We start from the raw sequence: 19,132 nt of genomic DNA, 5'->3' as shown, positions 1-19,132 counted from the left end.
CCGACTCAAACCTTGCTTCGCCCCTCCAGCCCCAAGGGCTGGAAGGAGCTTGCTGTATTCAGTCAACCGCCAGGTGTTTAGCGCCCCCTCCTTCCCTGAGTTGTTCGGGGCGGGGGGTGGTGCCTGGCTGGAGAAGGCCTTGAACGCTGGGGGAGACCGGGATCCACTCGGGTCACCTTGGCCTGCAGTGTACGAGCCTTTAAGGAGGCTTATGGCAGACGTGTGTGTAGGGAGAACAAACCGGTGGATTCCAATTCTCTGGTTCAACGTGCGGGTTCCAGGATGGCCAGATCCTTTCTGGCTGAATTAAGACATTATTTACAACCCACAGTCTGCAGGGATTGCAAACTCGTGGCCCTTAGGTTGAATTTGGCCTGTAGAGATGTTTAATTTTCTAGCACAAGGTTTAAATATTTTTCATTTGATTCCAGTTGGCGACAGTCCCTTTCCCTCCCTAGTGTGTTCCTCCCATCCACTTCACTCATTTTCATGAACTGCCTGACCTCTGAGGAATTTGAGTTTGCCAACCCCTTGCCAGCTACCAGCACCTGATATCCATTTTTAGATGCCCAAACCAGGTCCACCATCTGGCTTGTGAAGAGGTTTATTCCTCCTTCCCGGGTGCCAAGCCACACACCTGGTTTTCTGAGCTTGATTTTCTGCTCAGAGACCAATGTTCTCATCTGCAGGGGTCACTTTAAATGCATTCCAGGCACAAGCCCAGAAGCGAAAATGGAAGATGCCAGCCCTGTGTCAGACCGAATTCCTGACTGTGAGTGCGTGTGTGAGCACACACAGCTCATGGGCTCCACCCTCAGGACAGGGACAGAGCCATTTCCCCAGTGCCCAGTATCTCCCAGGCATCCAGCACTTGCCTCCATTCATTTCACTTGAAACTGTCCTCAAGGATTCCTTATTAGCCCCAATTTATGGATGAGAGAATGGAGGCCAGAGAGGCAGAGTTACCTGCCCTAGGTCACATTGCTGGGAAGTGGCAAAGGCCACATCCAGCCCCGAGCCTGACTCTGAAGCCCAGTTCCTTAGGAATTTTCCAAAAGGGACTTGCTCTGAGGGGAGGCAAACAAAACCCACCAACAACAGGAAAATGTGGAGGCAGCAGAGTGGAGATAACAGATGCTTGTGCAATTTCATGGAGACTGCCAGTGAGATTGTGTGTGGGGGGGGGGGTGTTGAGTGTGCACACTTACATATGGATGCAGGTGTATCTCTGTTCACACGTGTACATGGAGGTTGCCCACACGTTGTGTGCATTTAGTCATTCGACAGTGTGTGTTGCTCACCTGCTCTGTTCTTAGAAGTAAGGGGCTGCAGGGAACAGCCCTGCGGGTCACTGCCCTGGCAGAACTCATGTCCATGGATCAGCAAATATATGGATCAAGATAATTTTGGGTTTTATGGAGAACATAAAACAGAGTAATGTGATAGAATGTGACACAGTAAGGGTGGTGACCAGCATTCAATTGGGTGGTCAGGTCAAAGCGTCTAAGGAGGCGAGGTAGAGCTGAAACCTGAATGAAAAGGAGGTGGCCTGGGAAATCTGGGGAGGGCGAGCATCACAGCACAGGAAGAGCCCCGCTGCGTCTCTGTGGACACGGTGTGTGTGGTTGGCGAGGCCACGCCTGGCCAGGCCTCTGAGATCTGTGAGTCCAGCCCCACCCCACCTGGTTCACACCTTCCTTTCCTTTGCCTGCTTCTTTCCTTCACCTGGACATCTGCCTGCAACTCTGCCTGTTGAAATCCTTTCTTCTTCTGAGCTTCCCCTAGTTCTCTAACCAGAACTGACTTCTCCTTGTCACCCCCATCTGCTTAGCTGTGCACACGGAGACCCCCTCCTCACACATGTCAGCACTCTGTGGACCTTTGCCAGCTGGGTAACCTGAAACTGCCCTCTCCCCTGATGAAGGGATGGGGGCTGTCCCTCTGCCCCACCATTCGCCCATCTCCCTCCCTGTCTTCCCACCCCCACCCTTAGTAATGTGGCTCCACAGCCTTCTCTGTAACTTTATTTTTGTTTTTCCCTTCCCTATTTATAGCTCTCTCCCCTCCGAACCATCCCTGCATCCATCCTGTTGCCTAGAAACCAGCTCTGGGCTGAGGGTGGGGGAAGGCCAGGCCGAGCCCAGGCAGGGGGAAGGAAGAGCTGTCACCCACTCCCCTTCTCGGCACTGCTCCCAGGTTCCCAGAAGCCCACCTGCCCTCTGCCCAGTACCCACGGGTGTTTTTTAAAGATAAAACAAAATGTGAAAACCTGCATCTTTCGTGAAGTCCTTCATGGCTTCTAAAGGGCATGATGCACATGATTGCACTCACGCCTCTCAACACTCTGCCCCACTGGAGGCCCAGACCCATTTTTTCAGATGAGGAAACTAAGGCTTTGGAAAGCAAAGGTCCTATGGGTCAAGACTTCTCAGTAGAAACTCCATGGCTCTGCACTTGTTAGCCATAGGACATTGGCCTGAAACATGGAAAAGATTTAAAAGCATAAATGATTCCATAATCTGTTAGTTGCAGAAGGGTAAAGAGAAAAATTTTGTCATGATCCTGCTGCACAACAAGCCACTAGGCAGGCCCCCTACCTTGCCACTCCCCCATGCCACTTCCAGTGCCCCAACCATGGCCCTGTCGTGCCCCACATTTCCCTACCTTGTTCCCACCATCCCCAACTGCAGCTTAACTCCAGCCCTAATGCTTACCTTCCACAGATTGGACCAAGAAGCCTAAGTTTGGTTCCTGGCTCTGTCACTTCAACTGTGTGACCTTAGATGGTTCACATAACCTCTTTGAGCTTCAGTTTCTTCAGCTCAAACGTAAGGATGATAATTTCCACTCCTAAGGATGCTATTAGTCCACTCTAGGACTAATAAGAGAATCAAATGCAATACTGATGAGAAAGTGCTTTGAAACTGTAGAATACTGTAACATGTGAGTGATCAATTACAATAGTAAATATTGTCATTATTGTTGTTATTAGGGCCAAAAGGTGGGGCAGGGGAGCCAAAGTGGGCCCTGAGATCAGAGAGGGAGCCCCTTGCCCGTGTCCAGGCAGAAGGATCCACTTCCCTGGCAGAGTGAGGGGCGTGGTTGGGGGCTGCCTGAGAGCACCTGCAGACCACTGAGGAGTAGAGGAGGGCACAGAGACCCTCCTGTGCCTGATTCCTCCTGCTCAAGTGCCCATGCTCCCTGTCCCCACCCGCTACTGCCCCGCTCCCTGTCCACCACGCAAGGCCCATCTCTGCCTTCAAAATAGGCTTTCTGGGCAGAGTAGGGGAGAGGGCTGCCAAGGAGCAGCTGGGCCATGATTCAGCCTGAGTCACCCATCCAAATCCCAGGGTGGCCCCCAGCTGGGCCGGGGCCTACAGCTGCTGGGGGGAGGGGACCTTTGTGGGCAGCAGGCTGTGCTCATAGGTGCCTGGACGAGGGGCTCTCATGAATATCAGGGCAGTGCTGTGCGGGTCTGGGAGTGGTGCATATGAGGAGGTCAGGGTGAGGAAAATGACCCCATGGACATCAGTTACCTGCACTGACGGAGGAGGCAGGGTTTGTGTGTGTACACACGCACACCTGTGCACGCATGGGTGTTGCATGTATATCTGACTAAATGAAGAGGGGCTAATAGTGTGGGCAGGCGTTTGGCTGCCAGCTTTGTCACTTTCTGTGTGACCCTGGCAAGTTACTTAACCTCTATGAACTTTTGTTGCCTTATCTGTGAAATGGGAATAATAATAATATCAATCTCAGATGGTTTTTCTTAAGGGTTAAATATAAAGAGATGACTGTAAAACACTTGGGCAGTCAGTAAATGGTACACCACCACCACCAACAACACCATCTAGGGGATACTGGGTTATACCCTGCATGCATGAGGATGGATACATATCTGAGTGTTTGTATCCAGGGCTGTGTCCATACAAGCCTCAGGGGGTGGGGGGTCTGGGTGAGTGTTTCTTGAAGGAGCAGATGAATGTGTGTTGTGTGTGCATCTCTGAAGCAAAGAGAAGAACTTTCCAGAAAGTTGGGTTTATATGGCATTGCCCACCATGTGATCCTGCCCACCCTCCCACCTCTTTCTCCTTCTCTCCCTCCCTCTCTCTCTCCCCTTCTCTCTCTCTCTCCTCTCTGTCTCTGTCTCTCTCTCCTCACACACACACACACACACACACACACACACACACACACACACACACAAACACACCTTTCCTAGAGGCTATGGTTTGCTGAAATTTGGCCTAGACCAGGACCAGTGTCCACGCAAGGGGTGAGGAACTGTGAATGCCACTGTACTGGAAATCTCAGACCTTCTCAAGGCCTTTAGTCTCAAGCAAAGCTGGAATGGGGGCCAGATCCCAAGGGTGACGTGCCTGGGTTTGAAAGCGGGACCGTGTGTGATGGAGTAGATATGAACATGAGGTGTGCATGTGTATGTGCATGTGTGTGGCGGTGGGCCGGGGTGGCACTGGGGGGTGGCTGCTGTCTCTGCTCTGGTACAGTCTGCTTGTCTCCATGGTGCCTGTTGCCACACACGCTTGCTTTTCAGAAAGTCACTGGGATTGTTTATTCCACCCCCAGCCTGGGCGCCAGCCAAGGAGCTGCAGGCACTTGTTTATCTTCTGGTGTGTATGAGTGTATATGGCTTCACGGAGGCAGACCAACCAGAGATACGCACGCACACACACTCACACCGGTGCGGGTAATCATGTTGGTTGTCACAGGATGAGCCTGAACCCTATGAGCCACAGTCTGGGCCCAGGCAGACTCGCTCCACATGGGGACAAAGATGACCCTCAGCAGCTCCAGGCAGACACACCACCAATTTAGCAACCCCTAAAGCTCCAAGGAAGTGGGAGAGCCAGTTGCCCTGGCTGTGGTCCTTTGCTCTACCTCTACCCCTGGAACTAATCACTGCACAGTGATTGGCCACGCCTGGGTCACTGCCCCTCCCTAAAAATGGCAGTGGGTCCATCCCACTCCACCACATGGACTGGAGTGAGGAGGGGGTTCCCCAAGGAAAATGGAGGTGCTGTGGTCAGACAAGGGTACACAGTGCTGGGCTTGCCATACCCTGGCATCCACCACAAGTGTTACACTATGCTTGGTGCTTGGGGTTTTTTTTCTCCCTACATCCTCCTCAGAGCTCTGAGAGCTAAGAATTACAAATGATGAAGTTGAGGCCTAGAGAGACCTCAGTCAAGGCCACACAGCTAGCAACTGGCAAAGTCAGAATGTGAACCCACGCTGCCTACCTCCATGCCCTTTTTGAGCTCCCACTCCGCCTTGGCAGTGTTTTGTTTTGTTGTCTGGAAATTTTCATTTTTAAATGGGTTTTTTATCAACAAGTCACCGTGGAACGAGAGTGGTTGGAGCGTGGCAAAGGGCATCAATGGAAAAAGGCCCTGACTGTGCCCATGTAGTAGACATGGCCAGAGCTCTGACTACATCCCCTCAGATGACCATACTATTTCTGTGCCCACCAGTAGGACTCCCAACAGCCAGTACCTGCATCATTATCGAAGAGCTGTCCACGGGCTCTGGAACCCACTTTGTCCACATGCACTGTGGGCTAGAAGTGCTTGGGAATTAACACACAGCCCCATGGGCTGGCTCTTCACCAATGTCTGCCAGATGCTGGGATATAAATACACCAGCTCCCTTGCCCTCAGCCAGGGGAATTCTGAGATGTGCATTTACCCCATTTCCCAAGACTTCCTGCAGGATTAAGCCTCACTCACCCACTGTGGTAGCTGGCTTGATAACCACCTCTTATTGGATGCCTTCTCTTCCTGGGTCACCTTCCCACTCCCCTGCTGGTGTCCCTGCACCTCCCAAATAAACCATATTCCCTGAATCTTCATTTCAGGGTCTGTGAGCTGCCCCAGGGTGCTGGATCCCATCCTATCCTTCCACACTGAGCATCTGGGCCCAGCCATTATGATCTCCTTTCTTGGCATCTTCCTTTCCCTCTCTACTGGCCCCCTCCCATCAGGACTTCAATGCTTCCAATGCCCCTGTAGAGATTATCAGATCCCCTTTCTCCCTCCAAGCCCAAACCTGAGAGTCATCTACTTGCCCTCTCCACCTCCTTGCTCCCATTAACTCATCAGTCCCTGCTCCACCCCCATCCCAGTCTGGCTTCCACCCCTACCACTCCACTAACCATGCTTTCATCAAATTTCCATTATCTTTTTTTCAAGTCCAGAGGACAACTCTCAGGCTGTATCTTGTCTTCCTGATGCAGTTTACCCTGACCTTCTGGAATGTTCTCTCCCCTTGGCTTCTGAGACATCACACTCTCCTGGGTTTCTTCTGGTTTCTCAGACCACTTTTTCTCATTCTTCTTTGCAGCCTCCTTTTCCCTTAATGTTGATGTTCCTCAGGATGGGCCCTTGTCTCACCCTATTTTGGCCTGTACTCTCCCCTCATGTACCAACACACCTCTCCTGACCTCCATCACCAGCTCCCTGGTCTGTTGCCAGGCTTGGCCACTTCAGAGCTCAGTTTTGGACTCGGATGTCTCAGTGTGGCTGTTTCACAAGTCCCTTCTTTCCTCAGGGTTCATCAGGTATCTGTCCTCCAGCCATTTGGCTCCCCAAGGCAGAACCTCAGAGGGGCAGCAGAATCCTCTCTCCGCTCACACTCACATCCACCCCATGACAGAGACGTGTTGACTTTACCCCTAAATAGTTATCAGATCTGGCCCTTCCCTCCATCCCAATGGTTCAGGCATCATTACCTCTCACCTGGGCAGCTGCTATGGCCTCCTCACTCATGCCCTGATCCCGCTCCCATCCACACTCGCCCTGCCCAGGGGTGGGGGTGTGGGGGCTTTTTAGATCACAGCCACGTTCTTGCTACTTTTCATGTCTTGTGAACCTGCCCAAGCCTCGATGTCTTCATCTGTGTCACGGAGCCAATGATGTTTACCCTGAAGGACTGTAGGGAAAGTAAAATGAAACGATGAGCTTAGAATAGGGTTTGTAAACTGTGAAGCGAAGTGCCATTGTGGGCAATGAATGAGCAATTTTCAGGCCAGAGACGTGGGGAAGCGCCCTTGCATGAGTGTTGTCCGTGGTGCTGAAAATTGGTTCTGTGCTCCCGTTTTTTGCTTCCCTGCAATGCTGGCTAAAGACGTCATACGATAGATTTTTTTTTTTTTCCTTCTTCATTTGCCATCTAGATTTAAAAAAAAAAAAATTTTTTTTTTTTTAACAATCACGGTGACTTATGGTTCACCAGGTAAGTGAGAGGAATAGAAAGTAAAGGTGAAGCTTGAAGTTTCAGGAGTTAGCTTCACTACTAACGCAGACAAGTGATTTATCATCAGTATCTCAGTTTTCTTATCTGAAAAACAAGGATATAATACATTAATATTAACTTGCTTATAAGTGATTGGAAATTGAAATTAGATGAAACCGGAAAACAAAATTAAGGTAACGTTAGTTGTTAGGTTAACTTGCGGGCTTTACCATAAAAACACTGCACCTAAATAAGCATTATATTAACGTTAGTTATTACCATTTTTAGTAGGTGGTTTCACAGTACAAGCGAGAGGGCTTTATCACCTCTTGGCAATTACAGACTTATTTTTTCTCCTCTGGGAAGTCAAAGGGGAGGGGACAATTTCTCTGCTTAGAAACGTCGAGGCAGGGTGGGCAGCAAGTCCTCATGTCCTTGGCAATTCAGATTCAGCTGGAAGGCCCTGAACACCTACTTCAGGCTCCTTCGTCCTTCCAAGACCACTTACTGTGAGGTGATTAATGTTAGTCCCACCTTACAGATCGGGAAATTGAGACTCGGAGAGGTGAGATGATTGGCTTGAGGGTACCCAGGAGGAGGAGAACCCGGCTTGCACAGACTAGAAGGTGGGAGGGCACCCCGGCTAGGGAGGCCGGTAGCGGGGAAATCTAAGGCGCTCCCCCGACCACGCAGGTCCCTCCACTCCCGGGAGCGTGGGTGGAGGCGAGACAAAGGGGGCGGGGGCGGGGCGAGGTGAGGGGGAGAAGGCCGGAAGTGCGGCCAAGGCGGAGGCGGGAAATTCCGCGCAGGGGGAGCTCGGAGATCGCGCAGACCTGGATCCCGCTCCAGGGACCGAATATCCGCGGACAAGCGGCTTCCCCTCTCTGGGCCCCAATTTCCTCCTCGGTGAAACAAGCAGAGAGCGTTCACCGGGCTGGATTGAGTGAGATCTGACAGCGCGCCCCTCCCTCAACAGGCGCGCAGCAAATAGGCAGCCTCTCCGCCCCTTAGTCTCCTGTCTGTGAAATGGGAACCGGGTCGAGGAGGGCGGGGAACCCAGGAGCCCAGCGGCCGTGGTGAGGGGCGGCGGGCGAGGGGCGCCCCTCCCTCCTTTGGGCCCCTGCTTCCCTGCGGGCACCGCCCCCTCCCGGGTTCTGAGGCCGCGAGTCGGCCAGTGCGCATGCCCGGGGCGGGGCGCGGGGCTGGAGCGCGGAGCCGGCGCGGGGGACGGCGTAGCGGAGTCCGCGGTCCGCCCGCCAGCCCTGCCGGAGGCAGCCGAGGCAGCTCGGGCGGCGGCGGTGGTGGTAGCGGTGGCGGTGACGGGAGCCGGAGCGCAGCGCGCCGAGGAGACGGAACGGCGGCACAGCCGGGTAAGCGCCGCGCCTGCACCTGCTGCCCGCTCCAGGCGGGCGGTGTCGACCGCCTTCTTCAGCTCGCGGCTGCCCCACAGCCGCTGTCCAGGGTCCTCGAACCTCCTGGGTGGCGGGGTTTGGGCACCGTGAGCAGCGTGTCTGGCGTGCGCCCGGGTGAATGTACGCGCGCGGCCGGGGCGGCGGGTGTCCATTTCCAGGTTCCTCTCAGGGGCGGGGCGGGGGTGGGTCCGCAGTCCTGGCCGAGCACCCGAGGGGCCCTGCGGGCCAGCCCGCCCTGTGTGTAAGACCCCGGCCCCGCTCCTGGCCTCGCCGCTGACTGCCGCTTTGTTTGGCGCCGTGGTGCGGGAGGGGGCGCTTCCCGCCACCGCGGGGAGGGGTCCGCCTGCGTTGATTCATTTTCCCCCTGGAGCGAGCTCGGCGCTCGAGTGGCTCTATTGGCACCATGGAGCACATTCGCTGTCGCACGCTCAGTGTGGAATATGCTCTGGGGCTCCATCACACACACTGTCACACACTCACCGCTCGAGGCCACAGGTCTACACACACTGTGTCCCTTGGTCATTCCATCAGACTCATACACATGGTCACCTGTGCACGCACCCCGTACACCTTTGGTACACACCCAGGCATAGCTACACACTCACACCAGCCATTGCCTATCACAGCACACTCAACTCAGCAATACTCCCCGATCACAAAGCATTCGCAGCCATCCTGCTCTGGCCTGCTTGCGCCTATTCACAGCTGCACGTCATGGTATCCATCATGTACCCCCGGACCCCGGAGCAGGCGTGTCACACACTCCGTCACACACTTTTAGCTTGCTCTCCACACACACACACCCACTCCTGCATGTCCAGTCTTGCTCTCCTGTGGATAGATGGATGGATGGTCTGGAGGCCATTTCTGGAAGGAAGACTGGATATCACCCTTTGCTAGACTCCATCTCCCCTCCAGCCTCAGGGAGGAAGCTTTGCTGCTCTGAGGGTTGTAGGAGACAAGGGGGTGAGAGGGTGAAGTACAGCACACCAGAATTGTCACACACACACACACACTCTCTCTCTCACACCTGCTGAAGTACCAGAAGCCTTTGTCAATCTTATCGCCATGGGAGGAGGTGTTTGCAGGTGCCTGGCACCCTGGCTCCAATTAGGGAAGAAATCCTAAAGGGAAAATAACTGGCTGGTCAGGTCTCTGGGCCTGAGTGAGCATTCACAGGGGCTTCTCTGCCTGGGAGCAGGGCACAATCACTTGGGCACATACCCAGGCCATCTCTCCCATGAGTGAGGCTCTGAGGCCATGTGGCCACACATGTGCATACCCACAGGGTCCAAGTGGCCACCATGAGACACAAACACACAGGGCATTCTGCACATACAGGTTGCACATGTGCACACCAAGTTCTTGAGCAGAAGGTAGGAGCCAGGCCCTGGCTCCCCAGGCTGGCCTAAGCTGGTGCAGATGTCCACAAGCCACCTACGTGCTCTCCTGCATGCTGGGTGAGCCAGCCCATACAACTGGGGGTCATTTCAACCTTTTACCTCAATCGGGTGGCAGAAGTGTGCAGGCTCATCTGCTCATAGGGTGTTTCCAAAGGTGGGTTCCCGCACGGAGGACACTCTTGCTTCCTCTCCTAGACGATCCCTCACACTGTTGCCTGTTAGGTCCAGGGGATTGGGAGGACCCTTGGCATGACCCTGAAGAGCAGAAAGGGGTTTTAAGAGCCAAGCATCAGTGTCCAGGATCTCAGCTGATATGAGTGGGAAGAACCAGGCTTTGGATTCAGACAAAACAGGCTTTGAATCAGAGCCCCCCATCCCAGCTGTGTGCCCTTGGTCAAGTCTTTTCTCCCTCTGACCTCAGTGTCCTCATCTGTGAAATGGGATGATAATGCCCCCTTCATGAGATTGTTGTGGAGTCCAGGTGCTAAAATGAGCCTGAGAATGCTGCATCCAGGGCTGAGCACACAGTGGGAGAGTGATGGAGCTGGGTTCCAGTGGGAGATGGGAGGCGAGGAGGTAGGGCCCCAGGCCTGAGTTGCCTTTTGGAGAAGAGGCTGGAGGGTACCGAGGCTTCTTTGAGAGCCCGGAATAGTCTAGCAGAACTGTGAGCAGCAGAGCCTCTGGGAATGGTATCTTGGCAGATCTTAAACCCAGGGCTCAGCCAGCTCTACTAAATATAACTACTTCCTCTCCCCCATTTCACAGATTGGGAAACGGAGGTTCAGGGTGTGGAAAAACTCACCCAAAGTCATGTAGCAAGTCAATGACTAAGCTGGAGCTTGACCCCACATCTTTCTAACTCCCTGGCCAGGCTCTCTGTCCCAATCCTGGACCTTATCCCATATCAGAGAATTGTGAGCTGAGAACTAAGAAGCCGGCCTCTTCCCGGAGGACTTTTGGAAGGGGTATGTTACCAGCTGGGCCATGCCTGCCTCTTGGAACCTCAGTTTCCTTCTCTGGAAAGTAAGAACACAACATCTGCCTGGAAGGTGTATGGGATCTGCACATAATAAGCATAGTAAGGGCTTGAGGTCACCTCCCACCTTTCTTGGCATCTAGGTCAAGGGTCAAAACTCAGGTGGCTACAGGCCAGGTGGGTAGCATGCATGAAGGGCTGCTATAAGAAAAATGATGGTGCAAATCAGTGATCAGTGGCAGCGGGCAGTCAACCTCAGTGTCCAGGACACCACTGGGAGGGGTAGAGATGGTGGCTAATTGGAGAGTGTACCCCCATCTAAGGAAGTAGCCACTGCTTGGCTCCAGCTGACTGCTGCCATGCAGGAAGCATGCTCAGATTGCCAAGTTTTAGTTTTCCAAGAGAAGCTAGAAATCTGATTTTTACGTGAAACCTTCTAATTTTTAAATGTTGATGACCAAATTCCTTAAAAAAATTTTTTTAAGCACTCTGACTTAATCAGCCATGTCCAAGGGTGAGGTTTTGCCAGTTTGTGCCTGTGCTGCTGGCCCTCCCTCCCCTGCCCCCTCCTGGGAGCACAGCTGGGCTCTGACAGGCTGAGTAGATAAAAACAGGCCTTGCATGTACACAGCCCAGCCCTAAAGTAGCAGAGACGTGCACACCCCTCATCTTTAATTCTCCCTGCAGCCCTGTGCGAGCAGGGGGTAGGTTTGTTAGGGTCCCCACGGAGGAGATGGGACTCGCCTGAGGTCACAGAGCTGGTAAATCAGGGAGCTGTCCCAACTTCCTACCCATGCCTCACCCAGGGGGAGGGAGCCTGTTGGAGGGGCTGGTGTGAGAGGACCCGAGGGCTGAGCTACCAGGGGTGAAAGGAAGGGTGGTGAAGACTCAGAGCACACCTTCTATAGCCCTTGGTGACTCCTTCCAGTTCCAGCCCAAGCTCACCATACACCTGCCATTTTTATGCTGATGAAAACCAGATCCGAAGAATTGCAGCAGACCTCTCCTGTGTTTCAAACCTGTCTCCCAGCAGCCTCCTGGATATCTCCCCTATAAGTCCCCCAGGCACCCCAGTTCAACTTCCCAAAACCCAGTCCCCCACCATCCTCTGCAAACTGCCCCTCCCCCCATGCCCCCATTTTGGTGATAACACTTATCCCCCCAAGTCCCATATGCCCAAAGCTTGGGGGACTCAGTCGTGAACAATACCAGCTGAGTCCCCATCCAGGGACCTGAGGGCTAGGCGGGGACAGAGGTGTAAAGGGCTACAAGCAGAATGACAAGAGTCTGGTTAGGGGCAGAACAAGAGGCCACAGGGACCCTGAGGAAGCTGGTAGGCAAAGAAGGCTCACTGGAGGAGGAGGCGTTTAAGCTGAGGACTGAAGGTTTAATAAGAGCCAAGCAGGAAGGTGTGTAGAGGCCAAGATTGGAAAGAATGTGAACCCATGGTTGAACCCAAAGAGGTTTCGTGTGTGTGTGTGTGTGTGTGTGTGTGTGTGTGTACACATGCTTTGGGGGATGGAGTGCATAATGAAAGATAAAGCCCAGCAGGTGAGTAAATACACAGGGGCTTAGAAGCACATTGAAGAGTTGGAACTTGACCCTAAAAGTAACAGGGAGTCATTAAAAGTTTCTTTTTTTTTCCTGTTTTTAAAAAAATATGTGCACACAACCAAAATTCAAGTATTGCAAAAGGGCATTCAGAAAAAGTCTCTTCCACCTCCAGATCCCTGATCTCGCTTCACAAAGGCAATCACTGCTAAAAGTTTCATGGGTTTCCTTCCAGAAATTTTCTCTTTATAAATAAACCTACAGATGTGTATTTGTCCTTTTCCTTGCCTACCCGCATGGGATCCCACTAGCCATGCTATCCTCTGGCTTTTTTTCACTTAATTTATCTTGGGCATCTTTCCTCATCACTCCACACAGTCTAACAGCTGTGGGGGAGGGGAGGTCCTCTGTGCTTGTCCCACATTTTACAAACCCACTTCCTGGTTTTCTTCTCATCACCAGCCATGTTCTCATGCACCATTTGTCTGTTTTCAAGACCACCCTGGAGGTGGGCTTGCTGGCCCAAATACTGTATGCATTGTAAACTTTGATAAGAATTGGTAAATGTCCTTCCAAAAACATTACAACCAATTTACTTCCCCTGAAAAACAAGGAGCGTTTTGAGCCAAGGAGTGGCATGGTTGGACTAACATCATAGACAGGTCATTCAGTCATTCATTTAACGAATATTTATTGGGAGCCACTTGCTTACTATGTGCCAGTCATTGTTCTCAACCCTGAGACCACATCAGTAAACACAGCAAAGTCCCCACACTTCTGGAGCTGACATTCTAATGGGAGAGACAAATCACGAGCAATAAACAAACATATGCAATATGGTGGCTGGAGACAGGTACCATGAAGAAAAACTGATCGGGGCAAGGGGAATGGAAAGCGTCAGCCAGTGTTGCGAAGGAGGCTATTTTATACAGGATGGGTCAGGGAAAGCTTCAGGGAGATGCAGATGTTGGGAAGGAAAGCATTTCAGGCAGAGGAGACAGCGAGTGCAAAGGCCCCAAGGCAGTGGGTTCAAGGATCAGCGGGGCAGCCAGGGTGACTGAAGCAGGGTAATCACAGGAGAGCAGTAGGAGACAAAGCCAAGAGCGGTGACAGGGCCAGAAAATGCAGGAACCTGTGGGCTATGGTAAGGAGTTTACTTTTACATTGCATGAGATGGCAAGACACTGCATGGTTCTGGGCAAAGGAGGGACATGATCTACCTTGAGTTTTACTAAGATCCCTCTGGTTCCTCTGTTGAGAAAAAAACTATATGGGGTGAAGGAAAAAGCAAGGATAATCCAGGTGGGAGATGGTGCAGGTTTGGCTCACGGTAGTGGCCAAATTCTCGATATATTTTGAAGGTAGATCCATTATGTTTTGCTGATGGTGGGATGCCGGGTGTGAGAAAAAGTCAAGGGATATTGGCCTGAGCACCAGCAATATGGCTTTGGAGAAGATGGCAGGAGGAAGAGGTCTGGGGAGAATTGGGAACTCTGCTTGCTTTGGCTGCTGAGTGTATAATAAACGAGAGTTGCATGCAGATCCAGCTGCCTGCCAGACCCTCTCCTTGGATATCCCCCAGGCACCACACACTCAGCTTGTCCAAAATGCAACTCCCCCTTTTCCCGGATCTGTTGTCCAGCACCCGCCACCGTAGCCAGCATCCTGCAGGCCACCCCCACCATCACCTCTTACAGCCAGCTGGTTCCTGTTAGTTTCCCTCAGACCTCTCAATCCTGCCAACTCTTCATTCCCACAACCTTCGCTGTACCATCTCTCATCTAGACTATCGCAGAGAAGGGGCTGGGTAAACGAATGAAGAATTAGATGAATGAGAGATTGAATAAATGATTGGCCAGCCCCTCCCCTCCAGCCTCCACACCATCCCTAAGCAATCTTTGAAAACACACATTTCAGACTATGTCCTTTCCTTGACTGTAAACCATTCCCATCTCCCCAGGGCCTACACAGACATAAACTGGTGATCTGCAGACATATTTTGTTTGGGCCACATACTGTGGTTTTTTTTTTTTTAATCTTGAATTAATTGGGATATTTTACAGTAAACTTCTATATTTCCCACTTCTGACTGATACTACTAGGATGCATTTCTCCAGGGCAGTACTTGGCTGATGGAGTATGGCTCCCCCTTTAGACAGGGCATGTGCTCTCCACTTTGCCTTAGTCCCCACCACTCCCTACTGTTCTGTACCCAGTGTGTTTCCCTCAATTAAATTACCTACCTGGCTCCTATGGCATCAGAATTTGTGACCCATGGCCTAAAGGAGAAAAGCATAACTTCTAGGTAGCATGTTGCATGGGGTGGGCTGATAAGGAAGGGGTGATGGTAGATGAAGTGGAAAAGTTAGACTGTGGCCAAGTTGTGAAGGGCCTTGAATGCCATTTTAGGAAGCCTGACCTTTATCCAGAGGGCCACTGGGAGCAGTGAAGCAGGGGAATGACATAGTTGGGTTCATGTTTTTAGCCCAGACCCAATGGACAGGAGGGGACCAGACAAAGGCAGAGAACGTGGTGAGAAGGCCCGCCTGCTAGAAAGAGAGTGAGAAGGAGGAGGCCCAGATGGAGGCTCCTCCCCACTGGATCCCCTCTGAGTCTGAGTCTGCTCTCTCTGTGTTTCAGAACCAGACAGAAACCTGGGGCCCAAGCATGGTCATGAGGGCAGTTGGGCAGCGCTGAAGACCCAGCCTGGCTCCAGCTGCTTCGAAAGGACTCCAGCCCCCCAGGACCCCAGCCCACAGCCCTCTGCTGCCCACAGGATGGGAGCCTGGGGGCTGGGAGCCCGGCCATGAGGGACTGCTGCCCCTCCCAGCAAAAGGCCAGCCCTGCACCCCCAAGGCACACCCCTGCCCAAAGCCCAGGCATGGACTCTAGACACAGCAGCCCCACTGGGGCTGAGGAAAGGGCATCCTGCTCTGAGGGCCCTGGCAGGAGTTTGGCCTTCCCCTCCCTGACCTGCATCCCTCCCCAAGAGGCAGCCACCAAGGAGACATTAGGGACACATGGAGCCTTGATCTCAGGGACACCAGAAACCACCTTCTCTGGGAAGCCAGAGCCTGTGTCCTCAGTGAAAACTGATCCTTCATCCTCAGAAAACAGAAATCCTATGTTATTACAGAAGATGGATTCCAAGTCTTCAAAGCAGGCAGATTCCATTTCCATAGGAAAGGAAGATGCCGGGTCCTTGAGGAAGGCAGATCCCATGTTTACAGGAAAGACAGAGCCTGTAATCTTGGGGAAAGGGGATCCTGCGGCTTCTGGAAGGATGGATCCTGTGACCCCAAGAAAGGAGGATCCTGGATCCTTGGGAAAGGTAGATCCTGAGTGCTCCAGCAAGGTGGATACAATGTCCGCAAGGAAGGAGTATCCTGTATCCTTGGGCAAAGTGGATCTTGCATTCCCAAAAAAGGAGGAGCCCAGGTATTCAGGAAAAGACCTTCAAGTGTCCTCAGAAGAGGTGGGTCCTGCTTCTGCAGGAAAGACAGATCTTGTATCCTTGGGAAAGAGAGATCCTGAGCTCTCCAAAAAGGTGGATCCCATGTCCTTGGAAAACACGGATTCTGCATCTGTAGAAAAGACAGATCCCGGGTCCTTGGGAATGCTGACTCCAGGGTCTTCAGGCAAAATCAAGCCTGTATCCCCTGGAACAGTGGCTCTGGGGTCATCTGGAAGGGTGGATCCTACTCACTTAGGGATGACAGATCCTGCATCTATGGTTAATGCAGAAACCGTGTCCTCTACAAAAGAGGACCCTCAGTTCCTGGGAAAGATGGATCCTGCCTCCTCAGGAAAGCAAGAGTCCATGTCTATGAGAATGACAAAAACCATTTCTACTGGACAGGTGGATCCCATGTTTTCAGGAAAGATGGATCCCACATCTTTGAAAAACATGGACCCTGTGTCTTCAGGCAAGACGGGTCCAGTTTCCTTGGGAAAAGTGGATCCTGTGTCCTCAGGAAAGCCAGAGGCCTTGTCTCCTGGGCAGGCAGAACTGATGTCTGTGGGAAAGACAGAAACTGCATCCTCAAGAAAGGAGGACCCCGTGTCCTCCAGAAAGGGGGATCCCATTTCTGTGGGAAATACAAAAGCATCATCTTCTGGAAAAGTGAATCCTGAATCATCAGGAAAGATAGACCCTGTGTCCTCAGGTCCAGCGGGTCCCCCATCCTCTGTAAAAGCTGAGGCAGTGACAGGAGGAAAAGCAGATCCACTATCTTCAGAAAAGTCAGGTCCTGTGGCCCCTGGAAAGGTGGGTCTCATGGCCTCAGGGAAGGCTGATCCCCCCACCTTGGGTAAAGTGGACCCTGTATGCAAGGGAAAGGCAGAAACTGTTCCCCCTGGAGACATGGACTCCGAGTCTGCAGGAAAGGTGGCCCCCACAACCCTAGGAAAAACAGTCCAGGCGTCCTTGGGAAAAGCAGAAGCTGTCCCAGAGGGAAAGGTGGATCCGCCACCTCTAGAGAAGGGCAATCCTATGAATTCCACGAAGGTGGATCCCAGGGCCTCAGGGAAAGCAGAACCCAAGTCTGAGGGCAAAGCAGAAACAAGGCCCCCTGGGCAGGAGGGCACTGCCTCATCAGGAAAAGCAGAGGCTAAATCTTTGCAGAAGGAGAAGCCGCTGACCTTGGAGAAGGGGGATCCTGGATCCTCTATCGTCTCTGGGAAGTTGGAGCCTGTAGCCCTGGGGAAGACTGACTCTGCGCCTCAGAGAAAAGGGGAACCCCCATCCTCGGGGAAGCGGGCCCACCTGACTCTGGAGAAGGCGGAGGCCTCCTCCTCCAGGCAGGCAGATGACAAACCCTGCGGCTCCGCTTCTCACCCCGCGGATAGCGGGGGTCGCGTGGAGCCAGCGCCACTGCCCAGCTCCGAGGCCTGCAGCCTTGGCCCGAAGGACCCGGCGGCCACTAGGGCCGAGAGAAGCCCGGGCCTGGAGGCCGTAGCGCCGTCGCCGGGGCCGCGAACTCGCGACAACTTCACCAAGGCGCCGTCGTGGGAGGCGAGCGCCACGCCGCCACGCGAGGACGCGGGCACGCAGGCGGGCTCGCAGGCCTGCGTGTCGGTGGCCGTGAGCCCCATGTCTCCGCAGGACGGCGGGGGCGGCTCGGCTTTCAGCTTCCAGGCGGCGCCACGCGCACCCAGCCCCGCGCCCAGGCCGCCCTCTCGCCGGGACGCGGGCCTACAGGTGTCACTGGGCGCCGCCGAGACGCGCTCCGTGGCCACCGAGCCCATGACGCCGCAGGCCGCCGCGCCGCCCGCCTTCCCCGAAGTGCGGGTGCGGCCGGGCTCCGCACTGGCGGCCGCCGTGGCGCCCCCAGAGGCCGCTGAGCCGGTGCGCGACGTGAGCTGGGACGAAAAGGGCATGACGTGGGAGGTGTACGGCGCCGCCATGGAGGTGGAGGTGCTGGGCATGGCCATCCAGAAGCATCTGGAGCGACAGATCGAGGAGCACGGCCGCCAAGGGGCGCCCGCGCCGCCGCCCGCCCCGCGCCAAGGCCCGGGCCGTGTGGGCTCCGTGCGCACCGCGCCCCCAGAGGGCGCAGCGAAGCGCCCGCCCGGCCTCTTCCGCGCGCTGCTGCAGAGTGTGCGCCGGCCGCGGTGCTGCTCACGGGCCGGACCCACGGCCGAGTGATCTGCTCCCCTTTTGTACGCCCGGGTTTCCAACCTTCTCAGGCTCCCTTCTTGACCCCAGACCCCTAGAAGGGATCCCCTCGACGCGTGACAGGCCTCCGAGGGGCGGGCAGCCTCTAGGGTCTTATCCTGTCTTTCCAGTCCCCTCCCCTCCTAAACACACAAATGAACACCCTCTACCCGGCTCCCTCGTGGTCATGAGCCCACGAACCCAGCCCTGACACCCCACTGTCCCCTCACAGCCCTCAGTTCCACCCCCTCCCGGTCACACTGGGCGACCTCTGGGGACCTGCTCAGCACCCACGCTCCCAGCCCTGAGAGCTGAGGCAGGCTCCTGAGATGTCCAGACTGGTGCACTGTGGTCTCCAGCGGCGGCCAGGTCCCCAGAACGGGAGAGACTGTGTACAGAAACCCCAAGTGTGCAAGGATTGACATGTGAGACCCCTGATGTGCAAGGCCCCGGGTGTATGCGAGTGCATGTCCATGCAGCGGGCTGGCCCCATGGCCTGGGCATCTCTTGCATGCTGGTAGTTGTCCCCAGTTCCTGTCTCACCTGGCCCAATCCCCAACCCTATCCCCACCCCCACTGGACACTGGTTCACAATTCCCAGACAGGCCAAAGGCAGCTGCAGGAGTGCCCTGGGGGCGCAGCTGAAAGAGTCACAGAAAGGGGAGAGGGCTCAGACAGGTCCGGGGATCACAGTCAGAGGCTCACAGACAGCCTGGGTGACAGCTGGTCTTGGGTATTGCGGGCAGGATGGAGAGCTCATTCTACAACCACAGTAGTCCCTGAAAGACCACCCTCTCCAGCCCTCCGTCCCCCAGTGCTGTGAGCCCCACAAGTCCCTTGTGACAACTCAGTACCCGTGCCCCACCCCTCCAGCCGCGGTTTT

General features: G+C 54.1%; 2 protein-coding genes across 2 annotated transcripts; both read left to right on the top strand.

Annotated features, from left to right (window-relative positions):
- Nucleotides 1-732: 732 nt before the first annotated feature.
- LOC130707200 (elastin-like) lies at nt 733-15,367 on the top strand. Its single transcript, XM_057540417.1, has 6 exons — nt 733-772; nt 2,724-2,828; nt 7,945-8,194; nt 8,312-8,621; nt 10,938-11,089; nt 15,234-15,367. The coding sequence occupies exons 1-6, from the start codon at nt 733-735 to the stop codon at nt 15,268-15,270; spliced, it is 894 nt and encodes a 297-aa protein (XP_057396400.1). The 3' UTR covers nt 15,271-15,367.
- Nucleotides 15,271-18,787, top strand: GPRIN1 (G protein regulated inducer of neurite outgrowth 1; the record flags this gene model as incomplete). Its single annotated transcript, XM_057540416.1, has 1 exon — nt 15,271-18,787. A coding segment is annotated over one exon (2,970 nt), but the record flags the coding sequence as incomplete, so codon positions are not given.
- Nucleotides 18,788-19,132: the final 345 nt, after the last annotated feature.

The sequence above is a fragment of the Balaenoptera acutorostrata genome, chromosome 2 (assembly GCF_949987535.1).
Source record: "Balaenoptera acutorostrata chromosome 2, mBalAcu1.1, whole genome shotgun sequence".
Taxonomy (NCBI): domain Eukaryota; kingdom Metazoa; phylum Chordata; class Mammalia; order Artiodactyla; family Balaenopteridae; genus Balaenoptera; species Balaenoptera acutorostrata.
This window is presented reverse-complemented; position numbering and strand designations above follow the sequence as displayed.

Excerpts from the sequence above, each read along its gene's own strand:
- LOC130707200 (XM_057540417.1), top strand. The coding sequence starts at position 733 with ATGGAAGATGCCAGCCCTGTGTCAGACCGAATTCCTGACT. Across the intron at positions 773-2,723 it reads GTCAGACCGAATTCCTGACT|ATTGGACCAAGAAGCCTAAG; the intron begins GTGAGTGCGTGT and ends TACCTTCCACAG. Across the intron at positions 8,622-10,937 it reads CGGAACGGCGGCACAGCCGG|GCTCTCTGTCCCAATCCTGG; the intron begins GTAAGCGCCGCG and ends CTCCCTGGCCAG.